The sequence below is a fragment of the Jatropha curcas genome, chromosome 3 (genome assembly GCF_041381405.1).
Source record: "Jatropha curcas cultivar XTBG-Jc1 chromosome 3, XTBG_Jcur_1.0, whole genome shotgun sequence".
NCBI classification, from domain to species: Eukaryota; Viridiplantae; Streptophyta; class Magnoliopsida; order Malpighiales; family Euphorbiaceae; genus Jatropha; species Jatropha curcas.
In genome coordinates this window covers 6,116,974-6,138,117 of record NC_143153.1, presented here as the reverse complement: position 1 = coordinate 6,138,117, position 21,144 = coordinate 6,116,974, and the positions used below count along the sequence as shown (strand labels likewise).

The 21,144-nt window shown below is 32.7% G+C and overlaps 3 protein-coding genes across 7 annotated transcripts; 1 reads left to right on the top strand and 2 right to left on the bottom strand.

The window, feature by feature from the left end:
* The first annotated feature begins 199 nt into the window (after window positions 1-199).
* Window positions 200-4,777, top strand: LOC105641479 (Aminotransferase-like, plant mobile domain family protein). 3 transcript variants are annotated; one of them, XM_012226029.4, is made up of 7 exons: window positions 200-320; window positions 889-997; window positions 1,262-1,906; window positions 2,087-2,254; window positions 2,366-2,755; window positions 2,849-4,210; window positions 4,375-4,777. In XM_012226029.4, the coding sequence occupies exons 2-6, from the start codon at window positions 914-916 to the stop codon at window positions 4,181-4,183; spliced, it is 2,622 nt and encodes an 873-aa protein (XP_012081419.1). In that variant the 5' UTR covers window positions 200-320; window positions 889-913; the 3' UTR covers window positions 4,184-4,210; window positions 4,375-4,777. The 3 variants fall into 3 exon arrangements, with proteins under 3 accessions (XP_012081419.1, XP_089575202.1, XP_012081420.1); XM_089719076.1 differs by having other exon boundaries at window positions 224-316; XM_012226030.4 differs by lacking the exon at window positions 200-320 and adding an exon at window positions 337-797.
* Window positions 4,778-5,413: 636 nt separating this feature from the next.
* LOC105641480 (Phototropic-responsive NPH3 family protein) lies at window positions 5,414-7,949 on the bottom strand. The gene is made up of 4 exons (XM_012226031.4): window positions 7,670-7,949; window positions 7,516-7,585; window positions 6,268-7,419; window positions 5,414-6,190 (listed from the first exon to the last, which is right to left on the bottom strand). Exons 1-4 carry the CDS (start codon window positions 7,762-7,764, stop codon window positions 5,549-5,551), a joined length of 1,959 nt encoding a protein of 652 aa, XP_012081421.1. The 5' UTR covers window positions 7,765-7,949; the 3' UTR covers window positions 5,414-5,548.
* A 5,605-nt stretch (window positions 7,950-13,554) lies between these two features.
* LOC105641482 (putative serine/threonine-protein kinase WNK11) lies at window positions 13,555-16,464 on the bottom strand. Of its 3 annotated transcripts, XM_020682250.3 has the most exons (4): window positions 16,326-16,416; window positions 15,869-15,939; window positions 14,871-15,374; window positions 13,555-14,274 (listed from the first exon to the last, which is right to left on the bottom strand). In XM_020682250.3, exons 2-4 carry the CDS (start codon window positions 15,878-15,880, stop codon window positions 13,846-13,848), a joined length of 945 nt encoding a protein of 314 aa, XP_020537909.1. In that variant the 5' UTR covers window positions 15,881-15,939; window positions 16,326-16,416; the 3' UTR covers window positions 13,555-13,845. The 3 variants fall into 3 exon arrangements, with proteins under 3 accessions (XP_020537909.1, XP_012081423.1, XP_012081422.1); XM_012226033.4 differs by lacking the exon at window positions 15,869-15,939 and having other exon boundaries at window positions 16,326-16,464; XM_012226032.4 differs by lacking the exon at window positions 15,869-15,939 and having other exon boundaries at window positions 14,871-15,435; window positions 16,326-16,434.
* Window positions 16,465-21,144: the final 4,680 nt, after the last annotated feature.

The following is a 21,144-nucleotide window of genomic DNA, read 5'->3' as shown; positions in this document are numbered from 1 at the left end:
ATTGAAAAAAGATAATTAAATAGGTCAAACTTATATGCCTAGTTTAATTCAAATATTCTTTTTGAAAATTTTATGAGATTTAAAAAAAATTAGGTTAGGTTATTCTAAAAAAAATAAAAAAATAGGTTAGGGCCATCAAACGATGCCACGTGCACCCATAAGTTAGATAAACAGAACCCAAAAAAGAGATCTGGTCTTTGCCTTTACATAAACGGTGGGCATTTCAGTCGCTACGACTCCTTACCCGTCGTTTTGGGTTTTTGGTATTTGCTGATCTTCTTCACGGTGGAGGAAGTCTAATTCCGTCGTCGTTTTAGTTCGTAATTTCTCTTCTCCCCTTGCTCGTTCTTCGTTCTTTCATGTTTTCTCATCTTCTCCGTCGTCGTTTTACTGGTTTTTTAATTTCTGTTTGTTAAGTAATTCTTTCCCTTCCCTGTTTTCGCGCGCAAGAGAATGGAAGGAGAATTAGTTTCTTTGTTTCTAGTTAGGGTTTTGAGTTCTTTTGCTGTAATTTCAACTGATAAGATTTCTAGGGTTAATAATGTATATTTGATTTATTGCATTTATGCAAATATCGATTTTGGCAATGTAAATGGATTCTAGTGCTTGATTATTATTCCATGCAAGTTTGTGGTGAATAATGGAGATGCACCAGGCAACTATTAAATTAACGAAGTTTCAGTTTGGAACTTTTTTTGTCAAGTGATATGCAAAAGCTTGCTAAGTACTAAACTTTTAATCCCTTCTGAATTGTGGTCTCTACATACTTTGTGCATTGTCTGTTCAGTCCTTTCTTGGTAATGGCATCAGAAATGGGATTTCTTGAAATTAAAAATTTATTTGCTTTGTGGAGCTAAATTTTTACTCTTTTTTTTTTTTTTTTGGCAGTTGTTTCTTTTTTGTATAATTAGGAATGGATGCCAATCCTGGACCTGTTGATGACTCTGTACTGTACGATCAAGACAAACATGTTTCTGCTGCTGTTTGGGATGGCCAGGTGACATACAATCAAACGAGTTCTCCTATCTATATATTCACTCATACATGACTTTTTTGGATTGAGTTTCCAGCAATGATTTTGCCCTAAAAATACTATGGTTAGCCAAAGATACAAATGTATGTTTTGTTTTTAAATTATAAACTAGGTGTTTAGAAAGGTACATGATGGAGAATTGACATTTATGAATGGACGCATACTATTTAACTATTAAAGTAGCTTAATGGTCTTTTTAACAAGAAGTTTATGTGAAAATTTCTATAGGAACGTGGTGCACTAAGATGCCATGAGCACACCTCCAAGTTGGGAGAATGGAAGCTTACTCCAAAACAGATAGAGTTGGTAGAGAGGGCTGGATTTGGGTACTTGAGAAAGATTCCTGCTATTAGTTTAGATAATCCTCTCATCTCTGCACTAGTTGAGAGGTGGAGGAGGGAAACGAATACATTTCACTTTACTGTTGGTGAAATGACAGTGACTCTTCAAGATGTTGCATTATTACTAGGATTGGCAATTGATGGGAAGCCTGTTATTGGAATAACGCATACAACTTGCAGCTCCATCTGTGAAAGGCTTCTAGGGAAAGCACCTGATTCAAACTATGCAAGTGGTGGAATGGTGAAGCTAAGTTGGTTGAAGGAGTTCTTTTCTCAATGTCCTGAAGATGCTCTGACTGAGGAGGTTGAGCGCTGCACACGTGCTTATCTTCTGTATCTTGTGGGAAGTACAATATTCTCTACGACAACCGGGAATAAAGTTCCTGTTATGTACCTTCCATTGTTTGAAAATTTTGAAGAAGCTGGAAATTACGCCTGGGGGGCAGCAGCACTGGCCTTCTTATATAGAGCGCTTGGCAATGCATGTGTTAAATCTCAAAGTACCATCTGTGGCTGTTTAACCCTGCTACAGGTTATATGCACTTTCACTTTATTTGTTTATTTATTGCCTTGGAAATTGGTGTAACCTTTATTTTTCGAATTGAATGGGATAGAATGGTGGAAGGATTTATTTTTGAGGCTACTAATCTCAATTCTGTGGTAGTAGCCTTAAATTATAGTCCTGGCTTTGACTCATTCTTACTCCCTGCAGTGTTGGAGTTACTTTCATCTGAATATTGGTCGACCAAAGCTCAATCGGGATCCCATCCACGATCATTTTCCATTTGTACTTAGGTGGAAGGGAAAACAAAGTGGGCCAACAACAAACCGTGATGTTGTTTTTTACCGCAAGGCATTGGATTCGTTGAAGCCAAGTGATGTAGGTTTATCATGCTGATTGTTCAGTACTTGTTCTGTTTACTTTTAATTTCTTGTTCCTCTTTTACTGGCCACAGTAAGATAATGCAATTGGTATGATGATGATATGTAGGTGGAGTGGCTTCCATATAAAAGTATGGACAGTACAGTTATACCAGAAAAAATCAGAGATACTTTGATTTTGGGAAGATCAAAGACAATGCTTATATGCTTTGATAAGGCAGAGAGACACCTACCTGATCGCTGTCTACGGCAATATGGCATGCTTCAATCAATTCCTGAAGATGTGGTTCGATGGGTGAGAAAGAGTCGAGGAGTTGATGGTGGGGTAGACTTGTCTGGGAAAATGGAGTCAGAACTTACTGAATGGTTGGACCGTCGGATCCATATTGTGGATGGAGATGATGGTGTAGATGAAAGTGAATACATGCAATGGTACGCTAAAATTACCCGTAAAGTTGTAGGGAGGCCTATATCTCTATCATCTGAGTTCCAAAGAACGGTAGGGTATTCTCAAAATTTATTGCACATTTTTCTAGTTATTGTAGTTTGTAAATGATGCATTCTCTAATGGTTTATGTTTTAACTGTTTTAGATATCCGGTTTAAGGGAAATTGCCTACTTAGCAGATTCATTCTCAACAAAAGGGTTGGATGGACAACAATTTGAGTCAATTACAAGGATCAGGTTTATAGCACAGGACTGTTTAAGGGACCAGACTGGAAGTCCAGTCACACCATCAGCTGTTCCACAAATAGAACTTGGGAAAAGGACTAGGGGGAAGGAGAGGGTAAGAAGAAAGGGAACCATAAAACGCAGGAGAAAGGATGATGCCATGGAATATTATGAAGCTAGTGAAGATGACCAATCTCAGTTTTATGGTGCAATTATTGAGGTTGATCAGTTACAGTTACGTCGGGCAGAGGATGAAGTTGGTGAATTACATCAGGAAGATGATGATGTTGATGCACAACAGTTGTACCTAACACCTGGTGATGGAAATACCACAGAGCTACATGTTGTGGTGAACAGGGTTGATGATTCATTGCTCAATGCATCTAATGACATTAGTAACTCTCAGCCTTGTAATTCTGCTGATGAGATCAAGGATTCACAAGCCTGTGATGCAGCAACCAAAGAGGTTGATGATTCTGAGACTTGTGATCAAACTAATAAGATGAATGATGTCCAGGTTTCTAGGAAAGAAACCAATGAGGTTCATGGCTCTAAGCCTCATGACACAACAAACAAGATCAATGGCAATCAGCTGCATGATACAACAATTAAAGAAACAAATGACACAGAGCTCCCTGATGCAACTAAAGAGGCAAATGATATGGAACCCCTTGACGCGACTAAAGAGATAAATGATGTGGAAATTCCTGATGCAAGTGAAGGGGCGAAGGACTTGCAGCTCCCTGATGCAACTAAAGACGGAAGGGACTCGCAGCTTCCTAATGCAACTAAAGAAGGAAATTATTCACAAGTCACTGATGCAACCAAAGAGGGGATGGCCTCACTGCTTCCAGATGCAACTACAGATGGGAATAATTTGCAACTTCCTGATTCAACTAAAGGAGAAAAGGACTCACAGCTTCCAGATGCAACTGAAAAGGGGAAGGACTCGCAGCTGCCAGGTGCAACTGAAAAGGTGAAGGGCTCACAGCTTCAAGATGCAACTGAAGAGGGGAAGGGATCACAGCTTCAAGATGCAACTGAAGGGGGGAAGGACTCGCAGCTTTCTGATGCAACTGAGCAGGGGAAGGACTCACAACGTAACACAACTGATGAGGCAAATGACTCAAAGCTCTCTCATTCAGATGATGGAAAAGACTCTTCAGCAACCAAAATAAAGGATGTTTCAGGGTCATCTCTTGAAAGTTTTGACGATGTTGCAGAGCAAGCTGATAAATGCGTTAGTGTAAAGTGAAGGGCGTTATCATGTCAATTCTTTCAGGTACTTATTGTGCAGTTTAGCATGTGATTATCATGTGATTATGCTCACTATGTGAGCACAACTCTTAGTGATAATTATATTAGCTCTATTCTTGGTCATTTGTTTTCCCTGCGTTTCTTTGCATAATTCTTAAAAAGGATAAATTTTCTATTTTCTTACCACAGGTATCTGAGGACTAACATAATCAATGTTCTAATGCTTGGCCGGACAATCAGCAGTACTAGAAGAATCTCATCATATAAATTTCTAGGTTTTAATGTCTGGCATCATGTCGCTTATAGACAGTTTATTTAATGTCTTGTTTCTTCTGAAACTGAAGGTTATTTTCTGGGATGCTTACCTAGCATTCACATCCTGTGCATTCAGTAATTTACTGATTGTCTCTATGCTTCGAAATATTCGAGTTGCCTGCTTGCATATATTAAGTTGGGTGTCAACTAGCTTTCATATGCACATGGAAAAGGAGTTGATGGAGTATAGTTTTTCCTGCTCTTATAAGACTGCTACCAACTTTTCTTAATTAGGCAGATTATCATCTATAGAAATTCTATCATTATTGTGGTAGCATATTTTGATTGCAGGGGCATTTCATTCTAAATCTTGTCTTCTGATTTGTGTTTTTATCACATGACTCCGGCATTTGAAAGAGTGTATGATTGCTCGTTTGAGATAGTATTGAGTGGCATATAGTCCCTTTTGACAAAAAAAGTCAAAAAGGTGAACTGTACTATACTGCTTGGGATAGTCTCTGTTTTATGCTGACGGATTGGCATGGTCGGCTTGGTGAATTGATAGTTAAGATGTTGGGTGTATTGTGCTGCTCCCCCTTCTCCTTGGTTCATCTCGAGTGAGGAAAATAGCATCTAGGCTTAAACTGGTTCCTAATTATTGTCATCAAGTGCTCGTGGTTTATTCATAGCAAGCCTCATCTTTCATTATGTCTGTCATATTTCAAATGTTGCTGTACTTTTTATTTTTAGGGTCTCCTTTTTTTATTTTATTATTTGTTTTTACCTAATTTGAAGGTACCAAATTTTATTGTACTTTTAATTTGACAGTCCCTTTTTTTCTTTTAAACCTAATTTTAGCAAATGTTGCCATCTGATAACAGTACAATACATTCTTTTGAGTCCAAAGAGCAAGTATACTTGAAAATTGAACTAATGGCTTCTGTCAATAGCTACTTTATGTTTCTCAGCTTTCCTGAATTATTTCTCTTTAACTTTTGTACAAGGCAATAACTTTAATTTAATATATTTTATATGGCATTTGCACAAATGTAATTTTCATTTACTTTTTCTTGATTATCATCCATATTTTTCGCCTGAGATTTTCCTGCTACACCGTTTTGGCCGACTGGCCAGATTTCCCTGGCTTTGTCTTTGATTTTCTATTTCCGAACAAGGTGATTCGGCGGAAGACTTTCAGTAGCCTACTAGCATACCTTCTTTGTGAAGCAAAATTCACGGAACTGATGCAACCTGTAACTTGTCCAACTGGGTTCCTCTTCTTGCTTAATGATCTACTTTCCATGCCATATGGTTTCATGCTTTGTTTCAAGGACAAGAGCTCTTGTTCAAGGTTCTGAATTCTAAAACTTGTAGACTCATATTCCTTCCTTGATAACTCATATCTTTGAGCTGCAATGTCATTTTGCAGCAAGAAATTCAATGTTTTACTTACTGGCTCTGCTCCATCACTGTATGGGCTCTCAGCTAGATTTTGGCTCTTGGAGTTAGGACACCTTGAGCTTGAGAGGCTTCCGGAGAATTCTCCACAGTGTGCAAATCTTGATGAGTCTGAGCATTCTTTGAAAACTTGGTGTGTATTCAGCTGTTGAACAAAAAGAGCCTGGACAATCAAACGTAAAGGCATCAATTCATTTTGAACTGCTTCAATGCATGCCTCTTGTGACAGTTTCTGGCAATTGAGGTATTTACATGCTGCCCCCTTCTCTTCTTGTGTCACATCTAGGTGTGCCTGAAGAAATGAGTAGGATTAGTGAGAATTTAGAGGAAGTGAGAAACAGTAAATTTTAGTTTCTGAAGACTAACTACCTGCAGGAAAGTGTCCACTGCTCTGTACAGTTGGTCATGATTCTGTCTGCAAGATATTGGTACTGTTTCAACAAGTTCTATGAACCTTTTAGGCTCCATTTTGGGATCAGAAGCGATAAGAGAGAGGTATGTATCCCATAATTCTGCAACGATTGAGTTGCTGGATGAAGGGATATGGTTCGACTCCATGTTAAAAGACAAATATGTGGAGAATATGCTTTCCATTGTAGCTAACTCCATAGTGGAAGAAATGGAGTCTATACCACTGTTTGGAATGAGAAAATCTTCAACTTGAGCCATGTGTAACTGAGATGCAATCTGATCTTGTAACTTTGCTCTGCTTTCACTTTTCAACCCAACTTCAAAAGACTTAGAAAGCAATGCAAAGTAAAATCCTACAGGTATTACTCTCCTAGCCTTCTCTCTCACTGGAAACAAATCAAGAATACCTTTTAGAATTATTGAAGCTCTGTTACTAGCATCAATATCCCCAATTTTGTTGCCAGAATTCTCCCAGAATTGTCTTGTCTTCTTAGAAAGTACCCATTTGTTTGCATACAGAACTATGATTGGACTCACATACTTTTCCTTCATTCCCTGCCTCCTCAAAGATCCTATTATTCTTCTGAAGAATCCAAATGGTAGGGCAATGAGATCTTTGATCCAAAGATCATGAATCACAATCTCTTTTGCCATTTCACAACTCCAAGCTTGGCCTGCTAATGAATCCAACGTAACAACTGGTTTGTCCCTCCTCCTTTCCGGGTCAAGAATCTCCATACAAGCCATGAAAGCTAAAGACTCGATGCATCGTCCAACTATTAGTAGCTCTTCAGACCATGGAAGCAGAGTTTGACATCTCTGGAGAACAATTAAGGTATCATCCCAACTCTGCAACACAACTTGGTTCAAATAAAGATCGAAACGCTGGCAAAGATTGCCAGAGCAGTGCTCCTCTGTCATTTCGAGGAACTCTGCTGCACATCTAAGAGCTGCTATGTTAAAAGGATCGATCAATGTGGAAGAACCATAAATGAATAAAGCAATCATCTCAAAGGTTTCTGGCCCTCCAGGGAATTCTTTTGGCAGTTCAAGCTCAGTTGTTTCAATCAATTGTTTCTTGAAATATCCGCTCTTCAAAGACAAGGGATTCTACAAATAACAAAAACAAAGAAAAGAATTCCATAGTAAGCTTTTAACCTGAAGTAGCTATATAAGTTAGCTCTTTTTTGCTTCCTTCGTTCTTACCTTGTGAAGGTTGAATGTTCTCTCTCCAACTCGAACTCGAACTGTAACAGGCAAACCAGTCTCTTGGCTCCTAAAAGAAGATCCTAAACAGTTCAGTTCAACATTTAAAGGATACAGAAACGATGTGCGGAATTGTCATATTTATATTCGTTACCATGAAATGATCTTTATCTTTAGGAGGACTCCAATACTAGGCGACGGGAAAGGACTCGAGGCCACTGAACTATCTTTAGAGCTTGCAGCTTCCATTAAAATAGCTCATGAAAATAATCTGAAGTTTCTTTTGTTACCAGAAGTGAAAGTAGAGAAGTTAAACAAAAGCACAGGTGATTTTACTGCAACTACAGACATGTGCTTCTGGTTTCATTTCTCTCGTCGAATGGCCATAAATGCTCCATACCCATCGCGAAAATCGAAGCAGAAATTGCAGTATTAGGGCCTCTAGAATCCAGGACAAAAAAAAAAGAACCAGTGGGAACGGAATGGAAAGTATGAAAGTGCACAAAGAGGTGGTTTGATCAGTTGTAGTTAGTCTACAGCAAACGCAGACACTCGTGCACTTTATTTAATTCATAAGGTAAATTACTATTTAGTCTCTGTGATTTGGCAAAATTGACTATTTTATCCACGTTTTATGAAAAATATATTATTTAATCCCCATAGTTTGCAATCTTTGGAATAATAAGTCCTTTCATCCAAAACTTATACTTTTTTTCTATCAAATGCCTAGTAAGAGCAAAGTACTGTATTTGTAACCCTATTTATAAATTCACTTTTTTTATATAGATTTTATTAAATTATGATGTAATTTTTATAGTTTATGATCATGGATTTGTCGTAGGATTCTAAAAGAATATTTTAGCAAAATCATTAGAAAGTTATGTTTATCTTTTCATTAGGTAGGCATTTAACGGAAAAGAGTATAAAATTGGAATGAAGGACCTGTTAGTCCAACAACTCTAAATCACATGAACTAAATAGTGTATTTTTCAAAAGGAAAGGACTAGATAAATCGATTTCTCTAAACTACAGGGACTAATATGTAATATACCGTAATGTATAGTATTATTTTGGTATTTTACTTTTATATTAGTAGTAGTCAAAAGTAAAAAATATGCACACGAATGAACAACTCAAAAATCCAAAAATTAAGGCTTAAACAACGTTCCTCGAGTGGTGAGTGGTTGAATTCTAATGCCACTCCTCAGCCTCGGCCACTGCATTATGCTAAAGAGTTTGCTAACCAACTCTCTCTCTCTCTCTCTCTCTCTCTCTACATATATATATATATATATGATTTGTTTGGATGAAGAGAGGGAGGGATCGTTAAAGTAATATATTGTAAAATATGGTATGAAAAAGTATGGTAAATGTTTTTTTTTTTTTTTTTTTTTTTGTTTGTGGGGAAGGTATGGTGAACGAAGGTTTTAATAACATTGTTTTATTTGGTTTAACGGTAGAGGAAGGTAGTGTTAAATATAAATATTACGAAAATATCCTTGTCATGAAAGATTTACAAATATAATTATGGATAATTTTGAAAATTAAATTTTTAACCATGCTTACACCCCCACACGGGTTTTTAACCCCTTAAATAATCTTTAAAAACCCGCACTCTCTCTCAAACTCTCTTTCCAAACGATTAAATAACCCCCTCTATCTTACTTTACTCTCCAAGTCTATCAAATAACCTCCATCTAAACAATCTGTAACCGAGTTATAGGATTTCTTTTTCCATCAAATTATTCCCTCCCATTTATGAGTATAACAAAGATTAGCAGCAAATTTTGTATTTATTTATTATTTACATTAATGTTCTTCTTTTTCTAATACTAATGTCTAATGGTAATGTTGCTAGGAATATATCACTTTACCTTCAAGGATATTTTCGTCCATTTGATTATTCCCTCGTTCACATACATACATCCATCCTCTTGCTAAAATTAAATGTATATACCCATAGCTTATACACTTAGTCAATTATTGACTGTCATTTTTTTTTAAAAAAAAATCCTTATATTTTATTAAAATTAATAGTCTATCTATGCATTTTTTAAAATATACTAATTTTTCTTTAATGTTTATTTTTTAAAATATACTAATTTTTCTTTAATGTTTAATTCAAGTTGAACTAGTATGTCTTTTTGTTAAGTTTTTGCATTTTTTTTTCCGTTCATTAATTTAAAAAGATGAAAATGTCATTTTACTTACATTGGAATCAACAAAATTTCATTGAAGAATTACTATTTTATCCATTAATTTTGTCCAAATTAACTGGTCTATCCTAGTATTTTATGAAAAAAGTAGGAAAAAATTGACTAAAATATAAGAAAAAATTAATATATTATCCAAAATGTAGGAAAAGATTAGTTAATTTTGCTAAAATAAAAGAACAAAAAGTACTAATTTTTGCAAATTACAATATCATTATTTACTACTCATTACGTCCGTACTTTACGATTTTATTTTATTGCTATTTAATATGCATTTAATCAAGAAATACACTACTATTCTATTTCTATAAATCAAATTATAAAACAAATATTGTAACTATTGCCACCTATTTATCTAAATCCATAACTTTGAAATATGAGTCATTACTATTTGAAAAAATATTAAAAATTATAATTTAACCATATTAATTATATATTTTTTAATCTTCATAAAAGTAAAATTAAATTTATTATTTAGAAAAAAAAAGAGTGTATTGTGTTACTTTTACTTTTTGTCTCCGGTGAGAAGATAGTCATACTTTAACTAGCAAAATTATATTTATTTATTTGTTTATTGAAAGAGAGTATGGGGAAATGAGAAGGTAAAAAGTGAATAAAGTAAAGTTGAAGTGTAGGTAAAGTTTTGTTTGCTTTGGAGCATACGCTATATATGTACATGTGTTAACTCCCAAGACGGCACGGCCTCTCAAACTTAGGGTTTTGCTTTTGGATGGTTTTTTGTTTGCGACCTCCCAACAAATCTCAATCCCAAAAAAGTTTACTATTTTCACAAGGATATATTTTAAGTTTTGTATACACTAATAATACATTTTTGTATGTTTATCTACAAAATACGTATACTTGATAGGGTTAATTCTCTTCTGTTTTTTTATTTAATAAATAAATATGAACATGTTATATATATATAACTATCTAGTATTCGAAACTCACGCTGGCCCGATCGACTAATATAAATTCAAGCCGAAAAGGCTCAAAAAAGGGCAAAGCACTCCTCAAGTGTTTAAAGGGATTCCTTTTTTAGAGGTCGAATTGAATACCTCTGAATTAAAAGAGAATGGATCTCTGTCGTCATTTCTCACTTCTCGGGATTATGATACTATATTATTCTTTGACCATTGACATGTAAAAGTTAAAAAAAAAAAAAAAACAATAATCATACCAAATAACCTCATTTTATTAAACTTTTCAATATAAGAAATAAGGGGTTTTGGATTAATTTATGGAGGCAGGTGTGTGGGTGTTTATATAATGGGTGGAAGACCAAATTCTCAGCAACAATAATGCCTACAGCTATGGGTTTCTTAGATTTGAAGTCATTTCTTCCTTTAAACCCGCATAAGAAGCTACTTTTTCTGCAGTTTAGATAACCTGAGGAGATTGAGAATTCATTCTTCAATCCCAATTAGTCAACTCAATTTTCAAAGTCAATTAACTTCTTTATGATACCGTTTAATTTTATAATAATAAAATGACGTTCATTTCAATTGATTCATATAACTGATAGTGATTCGTATCCAATATAAAGTTTTAATTATTTGATAAATTTTATGATGAACAGATAGTTAATAGAAATCTCAATCAACTGTTAATTCTATCTGTTACCTTTTGGAGATTAGTTTATAGTTGTTTTGTATTTATATAATATTTGGACTTATTAATCTCGTAAAAATAATTGCTAATTAAAATTATTTTTTTCAAATTAATATGTTTTATGATAATTTTGTTTATGGTTATTCAAAATAAAAAAATTTTGTACTATTTTTTAAAGAAAATTTAATTAATATTTTTTATTTATATTATATATTAAAATAAAAAATAATATATTCATATTAACAAATTATAAGAAATATGTACATCATACATCATAATATATAAAATTAATTATATTCTTAATGGTAATTTTACATTTTAACAACAGTCGCTATCAAAATTTTTACCAAACACCACGTTTATCAGCTAACTGCTATTAGCCACCGGCTATAAGTACACAGGAACAACTAGACCAAATGAACCCTTATTAATATTTTAATGACTTTTTGATTAATAAATATTTTATTCAATTACAAATTCCAATCCATTTAAGATTATTTGGCTTCCAAAAAAGAAAAAAAAAAATACATTATCGATCAATTTGATTTAATTTACATCGAGCAATTGAAAAAAAATAAAGGATTAAGCGCATAAAATTGTTGTAGATCTTCCATTTTTCATGAAGATTTTCTTTTCCTTCTTTGTAACTAGTTCAATTGAGAATTATACTTTCTCCTCAAGAAGTGCTTTAACCGAATTGCAGTGTGACAAGTGGCAGCTTATTTTCTTGCCAGCAACACAAAGACTTTCTTACTCTATGCAATTTTTACCAACAAATGGAAAATGTTTGTAATCTTGATAGTTGTGCATGAAATCAAATGAACATTGTCCCTTTGAATAACTCTCGTGTTTATGAAATTATTTTGAGACAGATAAAAATTTTATATATATATATATTATAGATTAATTAATCATATTTGAGTTAAAAAATACCTTATATTACTTTACACATTTTTGCTATTGCACCCATCAACTAATTTTTTCTCCCGATTTCAATCAAATTTTAGAATATTGTTGCCTATTAGACCAAGCTTATTCGATTATAAAAAGGGTGAAATGAAAATCAAATCGTTTTTAGGTGATTTCTAAAATGGTTTTATAATTACCGATTTCAATTTTATTTTGGTTTGAAAATAAAATTAGATAATTCTTTTCGAGCCTTTTGAAAACAGAAGTTCCAATTTTATAATTTGAATAAATACTAATAATGGATATTATTATTAAAAATGACTAACACATAAAACTCTATATCGATTTAATAAAATCTTTAATTTTTTTAAAAAATATGATAAAACAAAAAAGTTAAATGAAAATTTCTTTAAAAATATTTCTTTTCACAGTGTCAATTACAATTTGAAGTCGAGAATTGTTAACCCTGATTTAACATTTGACTGATCTAAAATCTCCTAATAGGAGAAAATAAAAAGATAATTACGAAATCCAAAAGCTTTGTTTTTTTATCTTTTCTTTTCTTGGAAATTCATAAGCGTTGATGATTTTGATCGAGTTAATTTACTGATGGATTGATGCTCATATTTCAAGCTGCCATTAAACAATGTGTCGTCCAGTGTCCAGTCATTTTGGTTTATAACCTTCCTTAAGTTTCTTTTTAATTATTAAATTCATTGTATATCCAAACTGCAATAATCTAAAAGCACAAATCATATGATTTGATTGAAGAAAATGAACCATTCGCAATACTTTTCCACTTGATAAGATTGTAATCAGGCGATGGAAAGATAAGTTGTTTAAAAAAAAGAAAAAAAGAAAAAAAGAAAAAAGATTCAAAGTTACATTTTAACAAACACCTATAATGCAATTGCTGATCAAGAAAAATAGTGTAGAACATTAAAGGGAAGCTTTTCTTTCTTTGTTTAGAATTGCAAGAGCTTAACACATAACAGTGAAGGAGTAGAGACTTACAAAACAGAAGAAAAAGAATACAACTTAGATAGAGCACTGTAATGTAATGGTAGACTCAATAATTAATTTTTCTGCTCTTAATTATTTGCAGATACTAATATTATGTGCTTATATTGAATCAGTCAAACAATCATAACTGAACTGCTCTCATCAGTTCTCATCTATACAACAATTAGATGAAACAAGGAAAACAGTTGGTTGATCTTGCAGGAATTAGAGAAAAGAAAACTGAGAACGAAAATTAATTGATCTTGCTGGAATTAGTGAAATAAAGTTATTAATATCATGAAGATACTTCAGAAAAAAATTTGAGAATTACTGCAAATACTCATACGTGAAACGATTTACAATAAACTCCAATTAGCAAGAGAATTCACTCTCTAAACAGACACTACTACCACAGTGCACACTATTTATTTACATGATAAAAATGCTGAATGGGAAATGCATACTATAAGGTATATTATAGGAGGAGAATATAGATTTAGGTTCACATTTTGACTAGAAAACCTATTTACGAGTGACTTTGATTCAAAGAAATGTTAAAGATCAATTTCAGGCATATGATTCACCAGAAAAGTTTTCAAGCCTCCGGCTCTGGCTCTGGCTCGGGCTCTGGCTCGGGCTCTGTCTCAGGCTCTGTCTCATCATCATTGACATCAGAAAAGAAGGGATCCTTCAGAAGTTCAGTAGCTGAAGGTCTTGCCTTTGGCTCAGCTATGCACTTTTCGATAAAAGCCTTCACTTCTGGATCTGTCACCATGTTCATGGCTTGGGGCTTTACTCCACTAGTCACTTTCTTGTATATTTTGGCAACACTGTCACATTCACTGTATGGTATCTCTGTTGTCACCATCTCTAGCAAGCACATTCCAAAAGAGTATATGTCTACTATTTCCGTGTAATCTTCCTCATAAAGCTCTGGTGCCATGTACTCTGGTGTGCCTATAATCGAATGCGCTATATGGCTCTTCCCCACTATTGTTGCAAAGCCAAGATCACCAATTTTCACCTATATGGAAGATTAATGGTTCATCAAGTCTAAGAAATCATAGAAGGGAACCAATAAAAGAAAAGGATAACAAATTGATTAATTGAGAAGTGCTAGTTCTAACTCGACAGGGGGACCATATACCCCTTCCCCTTTTTTTCCCCTTTTCTTTTCTATATATTTGTCATTTTTGAATCCTAAACTAGAGAATACAACATTTTATTCAAGTTAAAAACACCTGGATCCTAGAGCATAAAGATAAATTCCAAAACAGCAGTGAAACAGCAAATTGACTTCTGTGGCAATCATAGACCATCTTAACTTGAGAGAATGGTAAGTGAATTCCAACTCTGGTATCTAATGCGCTGATTTGAAGATCTGTTTTCTGGCAAAACAAACTGAAGCCTACAGGTTAATCCTTGCCAAAAATAGCTATTATTTGTATGGTTCGCTGGAAATTAAGATCTGATAACCAAAAAGAAAACTTAAAGGCTGCTATATGTCACTAATTAAGATAGACTAACAAAATCACAGACTCGATCAAATTAAAAAAGCATGAAGTGATAAAAAGGAAAACCAACTCATAAAGCAGTCAAAGCAATGTCCATCTTAATTACCTGACCAATGTTCCCATTGACGAAGATGTTGCTGCAATTCAAGTCTCTGTGAATAATGCATGGGTCATGTGTATGTAGATACTCTAACCCCTCAAGTACCTGCTTTGACCACTTCTTCAAGGCCTTCAGAGAGACATGGCGATGCTTCTTCCTGTAGTTTCTTAAATTTCCAGACGTGCACACCTCAGTAATAAAATTCAGTTTACTATGTTCTTCATCCAGCCATACGCTGTAGCAGACAATGATATACTTGTTCTTTAGTGATCTCAACAACTTAACCTCTGAATGGAGCCTGTTGATGAGTATTGGATCTTCAATAAAATTCCTCAATCGCACCTGATTCCAAGCCACCTCGATCCCTTCTTCTTGATCAAATGCTCTATAAACCTTCTTCACAGCACCAGCACCAAGCAGATCATCATACCGTCCAAACCTTCCAGTAGGGTCAACTTCAACAAATGGCTCACCATCTTTATCAGACGTATTGGGCATGGCAGCCGGCATCTTTTAGTAATAAGACAAGGGCAGATGCAATTATGAGAAATGCTTGAAAGAATCACAGAAACTGAAAAAAAAACAACAAAATTCATACACAGAACAATGACTGCTGCTGCAATTTATTCATTGGAGGAATAATATTATATATGTTCATTAACCCAAATTAAATCTCTCTAGTTATATTCAAGGGAAACTCCATCTATCTAAGAATCAAATGTCTGAGTGGGAAAACCAAATGCAATGACCAACAAAAAGATCTAATGAAGTCTAATGAGGGCATTGATTTTTGCCATAATGATAAAAAGTAAAAACTAACAAGGTAAGTCAGGTGCATCAGAAATAAAAATCTGAAATCACGGGTCGGATTAATAATATGTTTTCTATCTGCAGGGGTTGAAAATGCCCAAGTTTTAGTATTAATCTTTCTATTCCATACAAAAATTGAAAAAAAAAAAAAAAATCGTTGTCAAGAAAGGAAGAAACCTAATTATGATTAGTACCGCAATAATCATCCCAACCAATGAACAATCTGCAAAACGTGCTTGGCATTCAACATTTCCATTTTCTTTTCCTATGGAAACAAAATTCACAGTTTATTAAAGGATGATACTTTCTTATTATTCTATTCCAGAAAAACGAGGCCTAATGCATGTAAAAGTCAAATCAAATGAAAAGTTTGCAAGATGGGACAGAAGAAACAAGTATCAGAAGACATAAATGCGCCAAAATTGAATTGAAAGTAAAGCTATAATCAATGTACAATATAGCAAGCAATTCAAACACACACAAAAGTTTTAAGTATCAGATTCAGTTTTTAAATTTAAGCGCAAAATGAAAGGAAAAACAATTTGGATTATCAAATTAAAGGAGCTGATATTGAAAATCATATTGAATATCTGCTCACATCTACGAATTAAAAAAGAACCAGTTCACGTATCCTCCGACGGTATCAGTTACCTGAGATTATGAAGAGAGATTTGTGTTATTGCGATGAAGAGAGAGAGGAAAAAGTTTGGCTGAGCAACGAAACACAGAGCGAGGCTCTGGAATCTGGAGGAGTAACTATTGTAGAAGACTGCGATATTTATACCCAGCGCTGTTGTTTAGGCGGGTGTACAGAGTACCGTACAGTTTGCCAAAAAACGACGTCGTTGTAAATTAGAGATTGACAGTTTTTTTCTTCACGTGCTGAATAGTGACGGTATCATGTTCGGTAGGCCACGTGGAAGGTCCTCAGCTGAGAATTGTTAGGCTTTTGACACCAAGGCTTTGTTTTGTTTACAGTTATAGATTAGAACAAGCAAGGAATAGAATCGAATACTTGCATAATTCTCGTAATTAAAAATAATAGTTGGAATTTTTGCTGTAAGTATATATATATATATATATATATATATATATATATATATATATATATATTAATTAATTAATGTTATTCACATAATTTTTTATTTAGGTAGACTTCTGTAATAAGATCATAAACTTAATTGCAATTAAACTTTTTCCATATGTATAATAATAATAATAATAAAATGCTAATATGGTCTGGTTGCTCTTCTCGTAAGGAGTAGGAAATCTTGAATTCGAATTTTCTCGATCACAAATATTTTTATTAATTTAATGAGTACAAGGAAAACTACTTATATTATATAGCTCGGAATATTATTTTGACTCGTTAAGTCTTCCAAATAAATAAAAAAAATAACAATAATAAATTTAATTAATCAACGCAACTAAATACAAGATTATAAGCATATATATCATTAAGATAATAAATTAATAGTTTAATATTTACTTCTTAGTACGTGATAAAATTAGATGTTCGAATCATTATATAATTTTCTTCTTTAAAAATTTCATATCTAAATAATTTAGCAAAGAAAAGAAAAAGTATAATTCTTTCAAAATCTATAGCTATCACTTAGATCTTAGATCTATGCTATTTACATATCTAGCCTATATGCCTAAAACCTAACCTAATTAAATATTAATATAAATACAATAAACTCAATAATAACGATTATAATTTGAATACATCATAATATTCTTATAGGAATAAAAAATGCTATATAGAAAATTAAAATCGTTTGGAGATGATTTTGATTTCAGTAGAGAATGTTAATCTTTCGGGCAAAAACTAGTCCATTTTCAATTGAGACGACAAAAACAAAAAAAAAAATTTCTGCAATATATATTGTTTTTTCAAACTGATCCATTCTCATGTACTAAGAAAACAATTGCATAACTAAATTGGATATATAAAAGTCCTTTCTTATCTATAATTAAAGGTGGTTCAAGTGATAATACATATTTGAGTTCAATGTACTATTTTTATAATATTAGAGTCAATGAACTCTAAAATAAAATAAGCTTTATACCCAAATAAAGCGTGAAAATGCTTATAATAAGACAATGTATATAGTAATTACGTTTTCTAATTTTTATTTTTAAAATTGGTTTAATTTACGTCTCAAACAAGAAGACAATTTCAGTATGAGAAAATTGATGGATTTTATATATTTTTTTTTTGTAACTATTATCATTTTATGTTATTGACCAATTTGAGGCAAGAGAGCAATTTTTAATCAAAGTCAAAAAGCCTTTGGCTGGTATACAGCGAAGCACAATGGGCAAGGCACATGAGCTTTACAGGCTAAATATGTGAAGCTTGTGAATTCATCAAAGGCCAACTGGTTCTACATTTTTAGAAAGCCTGAGTAGGCAAAATCTTGATTTTGAAGAGTAGAAACACATGATGCTTGTGGGTTGATTGATGAATCAGATAAAAAAAAAAAAAAAAAGATGATGGATGGAGTACGTTAGACTTACACTAGAGTCTCTTTCAATAAAAAGAGGGTTCAGGTGGTACTCGTGCCAGAATCAGAAACCTTGAATCAGGTCATAGCCTGTTCTTGCTCATCACCCAATATTAAATGTGATGTTGCGTATGGGTTTCCCTTTATTTCTAATATCCAATCCATCACTCATTTGCAGGTTTTCACTTAATGCTAAATGAGGATCTTACCTTGCAAATGCCAAGTTTGAGTCCTCTTTCTCTATTGTCAAAAACAAAATAACAAGGGCTACTCTTATTTTTTTAATCAGGGCTAAATTTCTTTAAAATGTTGAATATGATTTTAAAAAAAAAAACAAATTCAAGGGTTAAATTGACCAAATATCAAATATAATCTTTTTGATCCAGCTAAACAAGTTCAAGGGCGTGTTCGGCAATAGGTTTAGAGTAGCATTTAGTGTTTCTTTTAAATTATTGTGTTTGGTAACTTGATACATAATGTAGATTATGAAGTGTTTTCTAAAATGTTATCTCACATAACGTTTATTATTTCACTCTTTTTACTGAAATTTTTTTTTTACAACCTTATCTTTATCCTTAATTAATGTCAAAACTTTTTGTTATCACATTACATGATTTATTATCTTTATGTTAATTTGGCTTATTTATAATTGATAGTAAAAAAAAAAAAAACTTTCTTTATATATTTATTTTTAAACTCAAACAAATATTAAAAATTAAAAATGTTAATCCTCTAAAATATTAAAAATTTTCAATTTTATTTATCAAATAGTGAACTTTTTAATTTTTACTCCCTTAAAATTTGAAAATTTAAGTTTAGTGAAATCATTTTTTTATAAGGAATTTAATTGAAACTCCTATGTGAATATTTTAATGTCCTATTTGTCATTATAAATTTATTACAAGTCAAACGACTGTTTTTACCAAACACTTTCGCTTTTAACCACTATTTAAACAGCTAATAGCTAACTGCTTAACAGTTACTAAAACAGTTAACAACTATTAGAACAACTAATAACTACTAGAACCACTAGTATCTCTGAACATGCCTCGAGAGTCAAAATGAAAATTATTCCACTTAAAGCCGTGTTCGATAACAGGTTTTTAAGTAGCTTTTAGCGTTTTAACTGAACGCTATTTTTTATAGTGTTTGGTAACATATGAACTGTCTCTTAGAAATTAAGGTAGTGTTTTATAAAAAATTAACTCATATAATACTTAACTTTTTAGCGTTTTATAAAATGCGGTTTATAAAATTTTGTATGTTTATTGTGAGGCTAATGGTCGTGCGAATTGGATGGCTCATTATGCGTCCACATCAAGCATTGGGAATCATAGTTTGGACAGGCCTCCTAAAGGCATTCTCAGTATGCTTCTTCGTGATATTTGTGGGGTATCTTATCCTAGGAACGGCCTCATGTAATTTTTGGCTCCTTTTTCTTTTCAATCCAAACAAAAAAAAAAAAAAAAAAAAGCATATTGTCTCCCTACAACAATTCTTATATTGTTCAAATTATTGAGAGAGATTAGAGGAAAAAAAATGAATTGATTCATCAAATTAATGTGTAAAAAATTAAAAAAATACTTTGTACTATGCACATTGCAGCACCCCTAATTAATATCTAAATTTCATTTTAGGATGCAATCGTAAAAATAAAATGAAACAAATTATATCATCGTAATAATATGCAAAGTTCAGGATATTATTCCTTAGTAGACCATTACGCCTTGCAAATTAATAAAAAGCCTTAATTAACTTCCTTTCGCTTTAGGCTTAATGACTCCTAAATAGGGAAAATAAAACGATAGGTATTTCTTGCAAATTCATAAACGATGATGATTTTTATCAAGTTACTTTATCAATTAGCTTGTGATATTAACTTCACTCGGTGACAAAAATCACTTACGAGGTTGATTACTATGGCTTAAGTAATAGGTTCGATTCTCTGCAATGTAAATTTCTCCGGACCAGCCCCTTTGTCTTCAAGGACAAGCGGGAATTAGTTGGATTTGTGGATCGTTAAAACGAACAAAACTGACACGACCTAAAAACCTCGTGCAAGCATAAAAAAAAAAAAATGAGGTCGTGACATTTTAGGCTACTAATGGATGATAATATTATGATTTATACCTTCCGAAAGTTTTTTATTACTCCCTCCTATTCATGTATATAGACAAAGTTTCCACTTTCGGTGTTCTATTTATATAGACAAAATTATTTAATTTGGACTATAGCCAGAGTGCAAAGTTTATATTATCCTTGATTTGCTTTATTTAGAGTACTAATTTTTTAGAAAAATAAAAAAAGTGACAGATGAAGTTGAAATATTACATTAAAACTAATTTATAGCTGTATTATTTTTATCTCTCTGTTCCAAGTAAAATTGCACACATTTACAAATTTTGCGCATTTACTTAATAAAAACTATCGCCTATTTTTTTTAGATACAATTAGAAATAAAAAATGCATGTAATAATAATATAGGTGCATTACTTAGACATAAAAATACCCACATTTGTAATATTTGAGCACATATTTTTATTATCCAGAAGATGATTTGAAGTAACGTTTTACAAAGACAATTAGTGCATTTTTTAAATAAAAAGACCACATTTTTGAACTACTAAATGTCATTTATCTTTTAAAGCATATGAAACTACTATCACATGGTAAATATGTTCGCAACAGGATGTTGCACTCTTATTGTTGCTTCCTTCACTATTTTGCATTAACTTCAGTTACCATTCGTCCCATGGCAAATTTGTTCGCAAGGACCATTCATCCTATTTGTAACTAATGCACTATTTTTTGTAATATGCCAGATTTTATAAACTGACCTTTTTGAAGTAGACAATGTGTGCACAACTTTCTCGATAAAGCGTGAATTTAACACTCCTTGCATTTCAGAAAGAAGCATGTTTTTTACTAAATTTTTGATTTCTTCTGTCATGTTTTTTTTT